General features: G+C 43.2%; 1 protein-coding gene across 1 annotated transcript; it reads right to left on the bottom strand.

Moving 5' to 3' along the window:
* Window positions 1-3,159: 3,159 nt before the first annotated feature.
* LOC146853872 (olfactory receptor 5J3-like) lies at window positions 3,160-13,465 on the bottom strand. Its single transcript, XM_085650949.1, has 3 exons — window positions 13,437-13,465; window positions 4,227-5,112; window positions 3,160-3,222 (listed from the first exon to the last, which is right to left on the bottom strand). Exons 1-3 carry the CDS (start codon window positions 13,463-13,465, stop codon window positions 3,160-3,162), a joined length of 978 nt encoding a protein of 325 aa, XP_085507075.1.
* Between the last annotated feature and the right edge of the window lie 3,487 nt (window positions 13,466-16,952).

Below are 16,952 nucleotides of genomic sequence, written 5' to 3'. Positions count from 1 at the left end.
CAGAATCATTCAGCTTGTTCTCTACTAGGTGCTGGTGCAGCTCGGATGGGGCATGTCCTCCCTAAAAATCAAGTTGTACAGCCCATTATATTCATTTGCTTTGCTGTCCCTCACCCACCCATTCAGTGGCTTTTTAGAATAGTCCAGGAAAACCACCCACGGCTAATTAGAGAGAGTTTGTGGCAATACTTTTCAAGGCTCAACACAAATTTGGTTAGACGGATGGATTTCATAAGGGGTGTACCTGTTTTGGTCAGAAGAGTGTCCCTCCCAATTGGAGGCATGCACTTCCAGAAATCACCGCCAGTGCTCCTCTGGTATCTTTTGTACCCCCAGGGTTACCTCATCAACTGAAAACCATTTATCAATGTCGTTCCTCACCACATACCTCGGTACCAGGTCTTTAGGGCTTGAACCTTCTTCTTTCCTTTAGACACTAAGGTTCTGCTTTCACCAATGCTGCTGGAATCTGCCTGTTTTGCCTTCATTTCCAACTGTTTAGGGCCCCTTTTAAGAGCCAAACCCTCCAAAGCAAGTTTCTCTTCCATCCTAAAGTTTGAACATCTGCAACTGAAACACTCTCTCTGCCCTCCTGTCCACCAGCTCCTCTGGGAACGGTCCATGCAGGGATAAAATGTTTCCTGCTCTGGCAGGAAGTTTCGTAACAGGGGGTGGGTCCTCCCCTTCCCCTGGAGACAGCATTTCAGGGTTGTTGCTCACATCCATTTGATCCTCATCATCCTGCTCCTCTGTGGCTGTCTTAAACTGTTAGACCTCTGGACAGGCCCTTGGAACCTTCTGCAGCTGCACCTTTGTGGTGCCCTTCTTCATTTGTAGTGCCATTTCCTTATATAAGTGTTTAAGCTCAGCCACAGTGCAGCTTTCCAGGTTGGCCAGCTCAATCGCCATTGCTGCTGGTATGGTTTAAGACAGTCCAGTAGTAGGAATGATGGTAGAAGTATCCAATCAAGGAGACTTTAAACACAACTTGGTCTTAATTTATTTATGTGGAGTGGTAGTGTAACACAAAATTACTGTATGACACTGCACAAAAACAAGTCCACATCCCACTGATTTGACCATTGTAAGAAATTCTGCTACTGGCTGGGGGGGAGAGGTCCTTCGCAAGCCGCAACCACAATTCTTCTCAGGGTGAATAAATAAGCAAAGCAGCTTGGAAAACATCAATTACACTTAACATTTTGAGTTGCAAGTCATCAGCATAGGAGAGGAGGTTGATCTGAGAGCAGATAAGGCTGGTTAGAGGAATCAGGTATGCATTTAAGAGGGTTTGTCTCATAGAAGATCCTTGCGGAGCTCCAGAAATAAGGTCATGGGCATCTGTCATGTATGGGCTACCTAGCTGACTGAGTCCTTCCAGTCACAAAGGAGGAGATCCATTGAAGTATGTGTCCTTGGATTACAATGTTGTGTAGATATTGAGATGAGATGAGAGACCATGTCAAATTCTGCGGAGAGTTCTAAGAGAATGACGGCCGCCATGTCTCATACATCCAGAGTCATGCAGATTTCATCTGTGACACATATAGGAGCAGTTTCTGTGCTGTGGTTGGGTCTGAAACCAAACAAAATGGTTTTGAGGCATTGTTGGTTGTTGAGGTATTTGGCTAGGTGCTTGCTGATGATCCCGGAGACATTGTCCGGGAATGATAGCTTGGGGATCAGTCTGTACTGGCCAAGCATTAAAGAGTCCACAGGATGTTTCTTCAGATGATGAAAAGTCAGTTGAGTGCTTCTAAGTGTCAAGGAAGGCCACAGTAGTGGTGGAGGCTTCCTGAATTGGTGTGTAAATGGCACTGAAGGGTTGCAATTTCTGCAGTGACTGTGGTAGGGACAGTGATACGATGGTAGATGGATCTCTTGATAGCAACTGTTTTTCTTCTTTTCCAAAGCCAATGTGAGAAATTTGGAATAATCAAGATGCAATTCTGCTTCATCTAAAATAATATTTAAATGCCTCTTTGTAGTCTGTCTTACGTGATAAACATATTTCAAGTTAATCATTTTGAAGTACAGTGAACAAAATATGAATGCAATGTGTGAAAGGGAGAGGGCAGGAATGCGCCATACTTAATATTATATGGTGCATTCCTGTCCTCTCCTTGTGCTGACACACTTTTGGCTGCCTAGCGCCAAATGGAGGCACCAGTGAGTCATAGTGCAAGAATACTTGCGTTGCAGGCAGCATTGTTTTTGTGCAGGAAGGGAGACCATACTGAACAAAAACAATCCTCTGAGGCTTTTTTCCTCTTTCTATGAGGGCTGCAGAATACAGTACATGTCCAAGATGCAAAAACAAGGAGGAATATAGATATTTCACCTTTTTGCACCTACCCTGGGAATGCATAGTATTTTGACAGATTCCCAGGTCTACAACTGATGGCAAATCAGGGAATGCACCAAAACCCATGTGTGGATGCAAGGGAACACCCACTCTCCACCCATGAAATGCCTCCCTGTGGCAGAGTAAAGCAAGGCAGCAACTTTCACTGTCTTGCGTTTCTCTGTAATATATATATTAGGGATGGCTTTCTCTGGGTTAAGCAATTAATTGACAAGTTTTTGCCAAATAACAAAGCAGAGTGCTTGCAATGTTATTGCATAGGAGAATTAAATAATTTGCAGCCGTGCCTGTATTAACATATATTGCAAAAGGTAAATTATTCATATACACAGGGACTGATTTACAAAGCTAAACTCACTCTGTTGTATAAGTTTAACATTGTTTGGTATCCACAAAGGGTTTCACTAGTAGTATATATACGCAGACTCTTTTATCTTCTTATGTGTGGAGAGTCCCCACTTGTAAGTCCCTCTGTGAATACCAAGTGTTAGAAATGGTGGTCTTTAGTTGGCAGAGGTAGGTACATTTGTCCAAATAGGAACCCCTGCTTCTAGTCAGGGCAAGGTGATAAATACTTAAAATAACCCCTGCTCACCCCTTTGGTAGCTTGGCACGAGCAGACGGGCTTATCCCAAAGTCAATGTGTAAAGTATTTGTACCAACACTCACAGTAACACAGTGATAACACCACAAATGAACACCACACTGGTTTAGAAAAATAAGTATCTTTATCTAAACCTTAAAAAGACCAAAACAACAAAAATCCAACATACAAGTATTAAGAAAAAGCACTTTTAAAAGGTTTTTAGCAACTGAGTCCATAGAAAACTATGGATGCGTGATTTCTTGCAAAGTACCTGTCGTAGCGACAAAATTCAAGCTAAACAGCTGCACCGATGGGAAGCGTTGAAAAACAAAGAGATGCGTCAATTCCTAAGATCTTCGTGGATACAATGCAACAGTTACGCTGGGCACAGGGGAGTGGTGCATCGGGTCCGGTCAGTAGGGGGAAGCGATGCATTGATTCTGAGACAACTCCATCCACTTGTGATGCTTCGGGGAAAACTTGCTGCACAGGGACGATGCGTGGAAATCCGGGATGGGCTGGTGAACAATGCGGCAGCGTTGAGCAGAGCTGCGTCGCTTTCTTCAGCCGCAATCCTTCGATGCATCTATTCTTGCAGCCCTGACTCATTCAGGAAAGTCAGGACACACAACAACCCCCGGTGGCTGTGTGAGAGAATGCACCTTCCCAGCCCCTGTCACTCCAAAACCAGACAGTCAATACACAAACAGGAAGAGGCACACAGAATGGTAAAACAAGAAAATGACTGCTTTCTAAAAGTGGCATTTTCAAACACACAATTTAAAAACCATCTTCAGTAAAAGATGTGTTATTAAATTCTGAGTTCAGAGAGCCTAAACTTTATTTTTCGATCTTATCCCTATGGCAAGAAATGATTGTAAAATGTTACAAAATATTCCCCATTCTGTCCTATTGGGCAAAATATCCAACACCAAGCAATTGTAAACTTCAAAAAAAGCGTAAATTTACCTTGTTGAATCAGTTCCACAGTGTTTACATGCACAGCAACACACCAAAGGCAAATACAAACACATTCACACAGGCATATGTTTATTCAAGCCCATATTCTCATGCGTTCTTATGGTAGTGTGGATTTGGACTTTTTCTTCTAAGTTTGTATCTGCTTGACATACACAGCATTGCATCCTTGTTAATTTTTTAAGCTTAAATTCTCTGAGATATATGGCATTTTCTGTTTTCATGTGGGTTTGCATTTAAGTCAACAAGTATTATTTTTTAGTGCATTTCTCCATGCAAAGTTATTCTGTTCATTACTTTTCTCAGGGAATCTTTGACATCCTTGTTCCTCAGACTGTATATCAGAGGGTTTACCATTGGAATTACTACTGTATAGAACACGGAGGCCACATGTTCTTGCCCTATGAAATATTTTGAGCTGGGTCTGATGTACATAAATGTGAGAGTTCCATAAAATAGAGTGACAGAGGCAAAGTGGGATGAACAGGTAGAGAATGTCCTCCATCTACCTTCGGATGAACTGATCCTCAAGATGGTGAAAATGATGCATGTATACGAGATAATAATAAGCACCACCGAGAATGCTATAATGCAGCCACCCTCATAAAGCAGCAGGGCCACATTAAGTGTTGTGTCAGAGCATGCAAGTTTTAACAGTGGAATCACATCACAGAAGAAATGGGTGATTTCATTAGAGCCACAAAAAGACAACCTTATGATACACATGCTTTGAATCAGAGATTGCACAAAGGATCCTAAACTAACAATAACTACACTGTATATGCAAACTTGCTTGGTCATAATTGTAGTGTAAAGCAGTGGTTTACATATAGCCACATATCGATCATAGGACATCACTGTCAAGAGAAAAGTATCTGCAGTTACCATCCACGCAAAGAAAAAAAACTGTGTTACACATTCTGAAAGAGAAATTGTTTCCTTGACCAGAAAAGTGTCCATCATTTTGGGTGTGATAACGGTGGAGTAACAGAGGTCTACAAAGGACAAGTTAGTGAGCAGAAAGTACATAGGCGTGTGAAGGCGAGGAGAGATCCTGATCAGTGCCATTATACTGACATTACACATCACTGTGATGATGTAGATCAGAAGGAATAAGACAAACAATGGGAACTGCAGCTCTGGGTCTTCAGTGAGACCAAGGAGGATGAATTCTGTCACCGAGGTCTGGTTGCCACCTTTCATCTTTCCAGAGGAAGGGACCTGCCAGGAGAGAAATATATTTTCATATGATGTAGATCTTATATTTGTGTGTGTAATTATCAGGCTGTATTTATTTTATGCATACACACTACCCCAATGGAAATTTAAAGTGAATATCATTCATAACATACATTACTCACTAAAATGCAGACACTGTGAAACAATGCAGACTGCACATTCAATGGCAGCTTCTCTGTTGTGGACAGTCAACCATAAGCGCTGACCATTTGAATTATTTTTGGAGTACCTGTCTAAAACTGTACACGTCTATAAGGTACTGTGAAAGAGATTCTTATAACGGCAGAGTGAAACGACCAAGGAGCCTTGTAAATAGAATTACTTTCCCACAAAGGAGTAATAATCAATGCTAGGATTCTGTCTGGGATGTGAGAAACTGAAGAGGGAAATTGTGAGGAAGAGAGAGATTGAGTGAGCTTGAGATGGTACGAGGTATGGATCTAGGGTAGTCACATTGGTTAAATAAAAGATTGAGGCTTGAAAGAAGGCAATTGATGGAAAACTGTTAGAGCTATACCAGAGCGAGGCAGGGAGAGCCTGGTACCCACATTCAGAAATGAACCCAAAGAGGATGACACACACAGACAAAAAAAAATATGAGAAAACATACAACTCACAGAACAAACATGTGGATAGAAAGCAGTGAAGCATGTAAAAAAGTGATGGTGGGCAACCAGTGTGCGCTTCAATCAATCAAGCAACCAAACTGTATTTATATTGTGAGAGTTATCACTGGTGAGGGTATCCAAGTGCTGGGTTGTGGGTCTAAGCCAAAGAAATAGGTCTTGAGTCCGTTCCTGAAGTTTACCAAAGAGGGAGCTGTTCCAAGGTGGAGGGGATGGGTGTTCCAAGATTTGGCAGCAAGGTAGAAGAATGATCTTCCTTCGGTGAGGCCGCAGCGGGTACTGTGTGAGGGCGAAGTGAGAAGAGCATGGGTTTCAGGGTAGATACTGGAAATTCAGGCAGTGGTTCATGTATGTGTGTCCTTGGTTATGTAGGGCTTTGTAGGCATGGGTCAGGAGCTTGGAGTGGCATCTGTTCTGGTAGGGGAACCAGTTGAGGTCTGTCAGGTACTGGAAGATGTGGGTCCTTTAGGGCAGGTTAAGGATCAATCTGGCTGCTGCCTTCTGGATAGTCTGAAGTCTTCTCATGAATTCACTGGTGGTGCATGTATAGTAGTCCAAACAGCTGGCGATGAGGGCCTGCGTCACTGTTTTCCTGGCATTGATGGGTAGCAATTTGAACATTCTGTGGAACATGTGGAGCATGCGGAGCATGTGGAGGCCAACTGAGGAGATGGCATTGACCTGTCGCTTTTAATAGAGAGTTTGCTGTCTTGGATAATGACAAGGTTGCGGGCGTGATCTTTTGGAGTGCGAGTGGGTCCAATGGACACCAGGAATAATTCCAAAGGCAGGTGTGGCTGTCGAAAATAAGGACATCTGTTTTGTCTATGTTGAGTCCCAGTCAGACACTCTTTGTGCAGGTGTGGAAGTTGTTTTTCATTTTCTTTGGGACTGCTGAGAGTGAGAGGACAAGCTGGGTATTGTCAGCGTAAGAAATTATGTTGATGTCGTGAGCTCTGACAATGTCTGCTAGTGGCATCATGTAGAAGTTGAAGAGGGTGGGACTGATGGATGAGCCTTGCAGGACATCGCAGATGGTGTGCTTGGGCTGTGCAGTGAAGGGAGGGAAGAGAAATCCCCTGTGTCCATCCCAAGAGGAAGAATGAAAACCATCTAAAAGCATCATGTTTGATTCCGATCTGGTGCAGTTGTTTGATGTGTGTGTGGTGGGAAATGGGGTCAAAGGCAGCGTAGAGGTGGAAAAGGATCAGGGTGGCGGATTCCCCTCCATCAACTAGGGTGTGGATGTCATCTTTTTAGGTGATTAGGGCTGTCTCAGTGTTGTGGTTGGCTCTCCATCCTTGATGGCCTTCTCCATGGCTTGTGTGGGAAACAGGAGCAGTGAGATGAGGTGATAGTTCTGACGGACATTGGGGGTCTCTACTGCCTGTTCAAGGTTGGTGGAGGCATCAGGCTGAGAGCGACTGAGGGCGTTGGTCTATTGGTGCTGAGTGACCTTGGTCCAGCTGGGGAAAATGGCACTGTGGTGGTTGTGGGGGTGGTGTGGGGGGATCCAGTGATGGTAAATACACAATGGAATGATCAAATCAGGTGAGTCCCATGGTGTGGCTGTATCTAATTCTGTTATTGGAAATTAAGATGGGGTCCAGTGTGTGTCCAGCTCTGTGTGAAGGGCCTGAGACCAGCTGTGTGAGGCTGATGTTGTCCATTTTTTCCAGGATGTGGGTGGATTTGCTGTCTTTGGGGTCACCTAGATGGAATTTGAGGTCTTCTAGGAAGATGAAGTGTTTGGAGTCAATGGCGAGTGGGGTGATGAATGCAGTTCTGGCATCGCTAAGGCGGGTTCGTGGTCATGGGGGTCTGTATGCGAAAATGCCTCTGATGGTGGTTTTGCTGCCAGTATGGGGCTGGAAATTCAGGTGCTCCATAAATGGCGTGGTTTCAGCATTGGTGGTCATATAGAGGATTGCATGCTTGTGTATGATGGTGATGACATCTCCGTATCTGTTAGTGCGGTCGCAGTATTTCATGTTGTAGCCACTGGGTGTTGCGGTGGTGATATCTGGGGATGATGGGGTGAGTAAGGTCTCTGTGATGAAGTTGACATTGGGGACAAGGGTAGAGATGGTGTGCCAGGTTTGGTGGCATGTTTGCACAGCGATCTGACATGGATCAGGAGGCATCACAATTGATCCGGTGGGGTCTTGGCTGGCAGGGATGGCTTACTGCGGGATCCTGCAAGTGCAGTCAGAGGTGAAACAGAAGCAGAGACAGGTGACGGGTGCTGCTGTGGAGTGGGAATATGCAAGGCAGCAGCTTTAGTTGTGTCCGTGGTCGAGGGCATGGACATCTGTGGCGGTGACCTTTGGGAGTCTGGATGGCCAGGGTTCCTGGTGTCTGGGTGTGGTACAGACGCAGACGTTTGCTTACAGGTTTGCCTTTGGTGTGCCTTTGGCATGGAGCACAGGTCCTCTGGGCTTGGAGTCACCTCAGATGGGTCAGGGCTCGGTCTCCTGGTAGACACATTGGCGAGTGGGAGGTCCAGGGCATCCGGGTTCTCAAGGAGTGTGTTGTTCATTAGCTTTTGGTGGTCATGGAGCTTTGCAGGGGGCTGGGTGGCTGGCTCTTGGGATTGCTTTTTTGTCTCATTACAGTTGAACCTCTTTTCTGCTGGAGAGCTCCTCTTTGTGGGTCCTCTGTGTTTGGGGGATGCAGTCTTCTATTTGGTGCAGCCATTCTTTGCTGGGTACAGAAAGCAGCAAGAAAGTCCTTATGTCTTCTTTATGGTCCAGTGCAGGTGTGGGGACTGGTATGCCATGTTTGTGGCATGTTCACATTTGTTTTGGGATGAACTTACTGTTGGGTGGTTCCTACAGGATGGACCTTTGTGCTTTGCATCACTTCCTGGGAATGTGACCTCTGGGTGCTGCTGGCATGCCCTTCTCTGCCTGATTCTGGTATGGCACTTGCCTTCTTTCCTTGTGGTGTGCCCTAGGTATGTCCCTGGGGTGTGCTCAGTGTGATGGGCAGTTTCTCCTGGGGAGACAGATTTGTTGCTGGCATGTCTGACGGCACAGAGGAACGAGCCTGTCGAGGTAGGGGTATGTGTTTGCTTTGCTGCGGCAATGGCCTCTTTCAGGGCTGATCATCTGTGGATCCTGCCCAGTGATTGTCCTGCTGGGGGAAGCCACATTTACACTCTTCCTAGCATAAGGGTAACATGTTGTCTTGGGTGACAACTGCTGCAGATACACTGAAATGGTTATCAGAGGTTTGGGCAAAACAGTGCTAACTTTGAAAGTCACATTTTAATTAAAAGTTACTTTAAATCCAATCTCAGTAATGAGTCAGGTTTAATATAATTATCCGTTTGACACCTTGAAGTAATAGCTTTAGGTGCCTCAAATGGAGAGTTAGCACTTAGAGCAGTGTCTAGTTGTATGACAGTAAATTATTATGTGGTATGGTTGTGAGACCTCCCCATATAATAATGTCACATAAGATCCAGTTGGGTTTCTTTAAAAAAAACGTTATCCTTGTCCTGGATAGCTGAAGCATAGAGTAGTCAGACTTAGCCAACAAGTGGAAGGCATTTAGAAGTACCAACACAAAGAAACACGACAAAATTAAAATCCAACACCTAATGTAAAAATAGAGTTTATTTTAATCTTAAATTAAATACCAAAGTAACATAAGTGCCTTTAGACCCTCACAGAGGATTAGCTGAGCTCTATAAACCCCTGATTGATTGATTGATTGATTGATTGATTGATTGATTGATTGATTGATTGATTGATTGATTGATTGATTGATTGATTGATTGAAAAATGTATCGAGGGAGACCCGGAGGCATGATTTTTAAAAGGTAAGTAAAGTTTCAATAAATCTTTGTAATCAGCATCATGGTTCCCAATGCAAAGGGTTAACAACAATCAATAAATCAGGGTTTGTACAGCATGGCTCCTCACCCGTGAGGGTCTTAAGGTGCTGGAGCACACAGAGGATCAGTCTATGTGCTGAGTTCATACAAATAGCCAGGTCTTGAGGTCCTTCCTGAATTTAGTCAGCCAGGGGTATATCCTGAGGTGGATGGGCAGTGTTCCATGTCTAGGAGGCGAGGAAGAAATTAATATTCCCACTCCAGTGAGTGCAACAGTAGGGTAAGTGTTGCATAGTGTATGGGTAAAAAATGCTATTTCCCAATACTTACCTTATAATGCATTGTAAAGACATGCGTTGTAGTGGCATGCGTTGTAGTGACATGCGTTGTAATGGCTGCACTATAATGGCATGCGATTTAAAGGATGTAGCATTGTAATGACTGTGTTGTAAAGGTAGTGCTTTGTAATGACTGCGTTGTAATGGTTGTTTCCCGTTGTGAATGGCCTTGTTAGCGCGGGTGAGGAGTTTGAAGGTTATTCCTCTGTCGACTGGGAGCCAGTGGAGGTCGTGGAGGTGTTGCGTATGTGGCTGCTGCGGGGAATGCTAAGGATTAGTCTTGCTGCAGCATTCTGGAGTCTGTGGAGGAGCTTATGGGTGATGCCGGCGTAGAGTGCATTGCTGCTGATGAGGGCATGGGTGACTGTCTTCCAGGATTCAGTGGGGATCCATCTGAAGGTCTTTCAAAACCAGCGGAGAGTGTTGAAGCAGGCAGAGGATATGGTGTTTATCTGGCTGCGAGTGAGGTATTCTGTGCGATGCAGAGGTTTTGTGTGTGGTTCCTAGGGGTAGGGGGACTTCTGAGAGCAGAGGACCACCAGGAGTCATTCCAAGCAGAGGGACAGGCTGCCAGGATAACGTCTTCTGTCATGTCCGATTTGAACTTCAGGCAGGTCTCTTTCCCCCAGGCGGCAACGGCTTGCATTCCTTTGTGGAAGTTGCTCCTATTGACGGAGGGTTCTTTGGTGAGGGAGAGGATCAGCTAGGTATTGTCAGCGTAGGAGACGGTGTTGAGCCCACAGTGCCTGATGATGACTTCGAGGTGGGTCATGTAGAACTTGAAGAGGGTGGGGCTTGGAGAGGAGCTCTGGGGTACTATACAGCTAATCTGCCAGTTTCGAGAGGTATGTGGGAGTCTAACCCATTGTGTTCTGCTGTTGAAGAAGGGTTGGGTCCAGTTGAGGGCCTTCTTTCACATATCAGCGTCATGGATTCTTGTGGTAGAGTGTGGTTGGAGACAGGGCCAAAGGCTGCCAAGAGGTCAAGTAGGATGAGGGCCGCAGTTTTGCCCTGGTGGTGAAGGTAGTGGATGTCGTTGGTGGTCTCGGTGCTATGATTGCTTGAAATCTAGATTGAAAGATGCCCAGGATGTGGTTGGTTTCAGTAAGTCTGTTGCAGAAGTCTTGGGAGGGTTGGACGTCTGTGGTCTCGCTGTTGGGTTTGGCAAACACCTTGCTGATGCTTAAGAGTTGTTTGCTTTTGTGTGCATTGTTGGTGATTCTGTCTTGGAGGGCCTTCTTCCTTGTGGTTTTGATGAGGTGGTGGTTTGTGGTGGTGGCTGCTTTGAAGGTGGTGTGGGCTTCCGGGGTTTCTTTGTTCCTCCATGTCTTCGCGAGCCATCTGGACTCTTGAAGCACAAGGGTGAACCAACTTGCTTTCTTGACGTGTCCTCTCTTGGACTGGCAACAATGGGCTGAGAGCCAGTGGCATTGACCACTTAGTTCAAGGGAGACATGTATCTGGAAGGCCCAGCCAATTCATAGTCGTCACAGACGGTTCCACCAGAATTGCAGTTCTAGCCAAGAAGTGTTCCTGATGCTGGGGATACAGGATGCTTAGAAAATGCTAAGAATGTTGAAGCTGCTGGAGCTGTGGACAAAATTTGGTGAATGTTCCTGGGGCCACCCTGGGATCCACAAACTTCAGGAGTAGTCTCCGATTTCAGTACTGGATCTTCTATGATGCCCCATTGAAGTCCAAAACAGGTCCAGTTGCCACCAGTCAACTGGTTTCCAGTTACAGTGGTCTTCTGGAATGGTCCACAGGTGACTGTCTCTTTCTTGCAGGAGGATCACAGTCAACTTCAAGGATGGACACGAGTCCCATGGACTTGGAGACATGTTGGGCATGTCAAAACGTGGCCTCCCGGCAGGCATTTTGGCATTTGGTTGTGGGCAGGTAATCCCAGGTAGCTGGACTCTTACAAGTGCAGACAGTATTCAGTTTTTGGGTTCCTGCTGTTGAACACTTCTTTTGTCTTGGCACTAGTGGTTCCTTTTTCCACAAGTGGATTCTACAGGGACAGTCCTCTTTGTGAGTCCCTTGGGTCCAGCAGCTACAGACCATGTTGCTTCTCTTTGCTGGGTTCAGTGAGGATCAGGGCTGTCTTCCTTCAGTTCTGAACATAAGTTGCTCTTATTACAGAAAACGTTGGAGACCCCTGTCCTAGCATAATGAGCCACTCCTGTTGGAAACCTGGTTCTGCAACAGGTTTCCCCCCTCTGCAGGAAATGCAGCGTCTCTGCCTACACAAAGAACCAGACCAGCAAATGTGTGATTGTCACTTGCTTCACTGAGGCAAAAGCTCTTTAAAGCTGGGCATTTGCCAAACCGTATGTATCAGTCAGTAGGACTTTACTGTGGGTTTGTTCAATATTCTCATGAGGAATGTAAAAGCCACACACTTTTGCAACTCTACAGGTGAAGAGGGAGTCTACAGGTTTGTCCTAGAATCTGATTCCACAGTGGCTCCATCCTCACTCAAACTATTTTGTATGCAAAGCTCGTAGATGCACAATTTAATCAAGGAACACATCATCCACAAAAAGATGGAAGAAGACAATAAGCTAAATATTTCACTATTGACTTCACCGCCAACATCATTGGAAAATTTTCATCTTAAATCTATTAGGGGGCTTTCAAGTGACCACTCTGTCTGTGGTCCATGCGATAGCTTCCGGCACTCAGGATTTGACTACTCTGCCACAGTCTCTGAGCTGTAAAGATATACTTGCAAAGAGACAGTGCAATGTTCTTCAGAATCACTGGAGGACCACTGTCATTAGATGAAACTCCACTGACTGAAAATTCACTTCCAGAATTTGATTCATGACACTCTGCCTCAGATGCAGTATCAGTATCAGAACCTGCCTCAGAGCTTTCCTCATTATGAGGGTCAGGTGTCTGGGCAGCAGTAATCCAGAGATGCCATCTATGTTAACTAACTAAAACTTGTTTCCTCTTTCTATGTGCTAGGTAGATTGCAGACATGCATGTAGAAATGTCAATGTACTGAGATTGCGGTATGTGTAATGTAACCTGAAAATTAGAATACAATGCAATGCTGTGAAAGTGAGAGTTTACTGCAACCGTAATAGAGAAAAGAAGAACAACTTCCTCAATAAAAGAAAAAAATATACTCAGACTTAGCGACTTTTGTGAAACATGAACAACTTCTCCAAAGAAGCTGAAATCAACAATACATACATATATGCAGACTACAAAGGAGCCTACTCTCGAGGATGGATCCCCACCGCAAAATGTATACACACAAGAAAAAACGTTTTCTACTCAAGTAGCCAAACTATGGAATTCAGTGCCCACAAACACAAGATCCACTGATACCCATCGAAGCTTCAGAAGATTAGTCAAAAGCTAGCTATTCCCTGCATGATGACTATACTCACAAAACAGCAGTGTACCACAACAGTATACTCAGACATGACAAAGCTATGCTTCTCATGTTATGGAGATGAGGTTGTCGTTATTCATGAATCATTGTACATTGAACTCTGCTTCCTGTTATAATCATTACATTTATATACCTTTATATAAGGGAAAACATTTAAATTACACCATGTAAATATTGCTGCTTCTAAGTACATATGGGTTTTTTTTATGGGTTTTCTCCAACCATTGAAATTTTCATGTGTATGTGTAAGTCAATTTTGGTTTTGATATAAGCAAAAATACTACATTCAACTTCTATCACATTGCTGCTCTATCTGACTCCTCCAGCTCTTTTACTACCATGAACTCCCAAACTACCCCCTCAAATTTCCACCTCCTTATTTAGCCATGTCATCCAACAAAAAGGCACATACAACCATTAATTACAACTTACACCTACTACTTCCCTTTTCAAATCCTATCCAAAACTATTCCCTTCCTCCTAGCCCTACTCTAATCTCAACAAAATACACAAGAAATAAGCACAACTAATGCACAAGGCAACACGAATACTTATTACTAATCTACTAACTATAAAACTCTAATCCTGCATGGCACAATAGTGCCTCAGCATGAGCAGTAATGCGGTTGTAAGCACCATATAAATACAAGTTACAATTACAATTACAAAAAGGATGGATTTATGGATGCAGATGACATGTCCACTTAATGTGTTGACTCTTTGGTGATGAAATCAAATGAGGTAGGGGACTTAACATCTATTTGAGAAAATCTTCTACTGGTTGATGGAATGCTTCTTACACCAAGGCCATTCAGTCACAGCACTCTTTGGAATTTCAAACACAAGAAAGGTGATAGGAGAAAATGCTTGCAAATTGTCTAACCATTGGTAATCGCTAGTGGTTGCATTCCACCACTCCAATGACAAACCCAACTTCTGCAAAGTCATGACGGACATAGCCAAATGGATGAGACAGCTGCCTCAAACTCAACTCTGACAATACAGAAGTAGTGGTCTTTGGGAAGAACATCTCTTCATGGAACCATAAATGGTGGCCAGTTGAACTTAGACCAACACCCAAACCGGCATACCATACACGTAACCTCGGAATCATCTTCAATAGCTAATTGACCATAACACGACAAGTAAAGGCAGTCACCTCCTTCTGCTTCCACACCCTCTGCATGCCCCGCAGAATGTTCGGATGGATCGCAATCAACACCAGAAACACAGTCACACAGGTCCTCGTCACCAGCTGTCTCAACTATAGCAATGCTCTCTACGCTGAATATCCACTCAGCTCCTTAAAAAATTCCAGACCAACCAGAAAACCACAGACCGACTCATCCTGGACCTCCCCAGATGGTCCCGCATCACTCCTCTCCTCAGAAACCTCCACTCGATACCCTTCCAGAATAGATGCCAGTTTAAGATCCTAATGTATGCATGCAAGGCTCAACATAATCTAGGACCATCCTACATCAACCACCGACTGAACTTCCACTTACCTGCAAGACACCTGGGCTCCACCTCTCCCGCCCTTGCATACACACCTGCATCCTTCACAGCCACATCAGTGGCCGCTCCTTCTCGTACTTATCTGCCAGGGCATTGAACTCCCTTTCCCTCTACCTCTGAACAGCACCCTCCATGTCAGACTTCAGAAAGAAACTCAAAACCTGACTTCTTGACAGAGACACAGCACCCTCAGCACCCAGATACCCCAATGGGTGACAGTGCTGCGCAATACAAGTGCTGATTGGTTGATTGATTGAGTCATTGGAAAACAGGTCCTCCCTGAACCAGAACACAAGCAACCCAAGAGCAGTTTCCCCTGTTATTAGGGCTACTCAGTCAGGTATAGCTTCGTCCCAGTGGCATAGTTAGCATGGGACCCATGTCTGGGCATGCCTTTGCCACTTAGGGTCATACATCAAACATAAACAAGGGAGTTTAGGGGTAAATCACAGCTACCCGGGAAAAAGACACACATATGCTTAGTAAAAGCTTTCTAAATCCGACTGAATATAACGTACATATCAGGGAGAAAGACTGTGTCAGGGGCCAAAGGTCAATGTAGATGATCAAAATCCAATGTATGCATTGAAGTTTATCATTCATGATTATACATCTAATGCAGTGGGTGAAGGATATTGCTCAGTGATAGTCTTGAATTTTTGTTTAATGATAGCATAAAGTCTATCACCTGCGGGAACTCCCCAACCCCCACAGTCAAACTGTAGAGAAGATGCTCCTGCCCCAGCCCTACCTTATCCTTTGCAGTGGTGGTGGAGAAAGTGACTCAAACCTCCAATCAGGTGGCACATTCTTTATCAGTCACAACTTAATTTGGGTAACTAGTCATAATATCGAAGTTAAAATATCGATTGGACAAAATATCGAGTTTTGAATATCGAGTGAACAGGATATCGACCTGCAGAAATATAGTGGTTAAGAATATCCACATGCAGGTAAGAAATATCGTTTTTAAAAATATCGAAGTTAGTAATATTGTGTATAAAAACATTGTTTTTAATAATATCAAAGTAAGTAATATCGTTTGGAAAAATATCGTTGTTAAGAATATCGATTTTTTTAGTGTTTGTAATGTTAGTATATGTGTTAAAAGTATGTATTTTTTTTGTAATGTATGTTTGAATTTTTTTAAAGTAATGAATTTTATGTTAATTAATTTTTTGGTAAATTAATTCCATAGCGGGTTGTGGCTTTAAAGGGGAATAGGGTGGGAAGTAATTTCATTATCATATATTTTTCAAGAATTATTTAAAATTGATGAATTATATGCAAATTTTTGCGTAATTTAATTCTGTAGCGGGTTGTGGGTTTATAAGGGAATAGGGTGGGAAGCAATTTAATTACAATTAATTAACCAATTATTTTAATAATTAATAATTTATTATTCAATAATGTATATTCCTAATTAAGTTAATTAATGTATTAATAAATTGATTAATAACAATTATTAATTAATTACTATGTTAATTGTGTACCTTTTTGTGTTAATTAGTAATCAATTAGATAATAATTTTTAATAATTAATTTGTAAATATGTTAATTGTGTACTTTTTTTAGGAGTGGGTTGAGGGTTGATAGGGGAGTAGGGTAGGAAGTAATTTAGTTGTAATGTAATTTTTAATATTTTTCATATAATATTTATTAAAAATTATTTTATGGTGTTAATTGTGTGAATTAATTAAGATTTGATGGTTATTAATTTTATTGTTAATTATTGTTTTCTAATTAATTGTTAATTAATTATGTTAATTTATCAATATTTTACAATATTGTAGGTTTATAGGGGAAAATGGTGGGAGGTAAATTAATTTTGAAAAAATAATTAATTGTTATTTAACGTTAATTACATTGCAGAAGTGGGTATACTAATTTATTCCTCTACACTATCCAACACTTTCCCTACTGTTGCACTTGGTGGAGTGGAAATATTAAATTATTCCCACCATCTATCCAACACTCTCCCTACTGTTGCATTCGCTGGAGTGGGAATAGTCATTTTAACCCTCCCGCTATCCAACACTTTCCCTGCTG

This window comes from Triturus cristatus, chromosome 4_1 (genome assembly GCF_964204655.1).
Source record: "Triturus cristatus chromosome 4_1, aTriCri1.1, whole genome shotgun sequence".
In the NCBI taxonomy this organism is placed as follows: domain Eukaryota; kingdom Metazoa; phylum Chordata; class Amphibia; order Caudata; family Salamandridae; genus Triturus; species Triturus cristatus.
Note: the sequence above shows the minus strand (reverse complement) of the source record. Positions and strands in the feature narration are given on the sequence as shown.

Bases quoted from the DNA above. Each gene is read 5' to 3' on its own strand.
- LOC146853872 (XM_085650949.1), bottom strand. From the start codon at position 13,465: ATGAATAACGACAACCTCATCTCCATAAC. The intron at 5,113-13,436 runs ATGAGAAGCATA...TGGCAACCAGAC, and splicing joins GACAACCTCATCTCCATAAC to CTCGGTGACAGAATTCATCC. The intron at 3,223-4,226 runs GTAATGAACAGA...TCGCTACGACAG, and splicing joins TCAAAGATTCCCTGAGAAAA to GTACTTTGCAAGAAATCACG.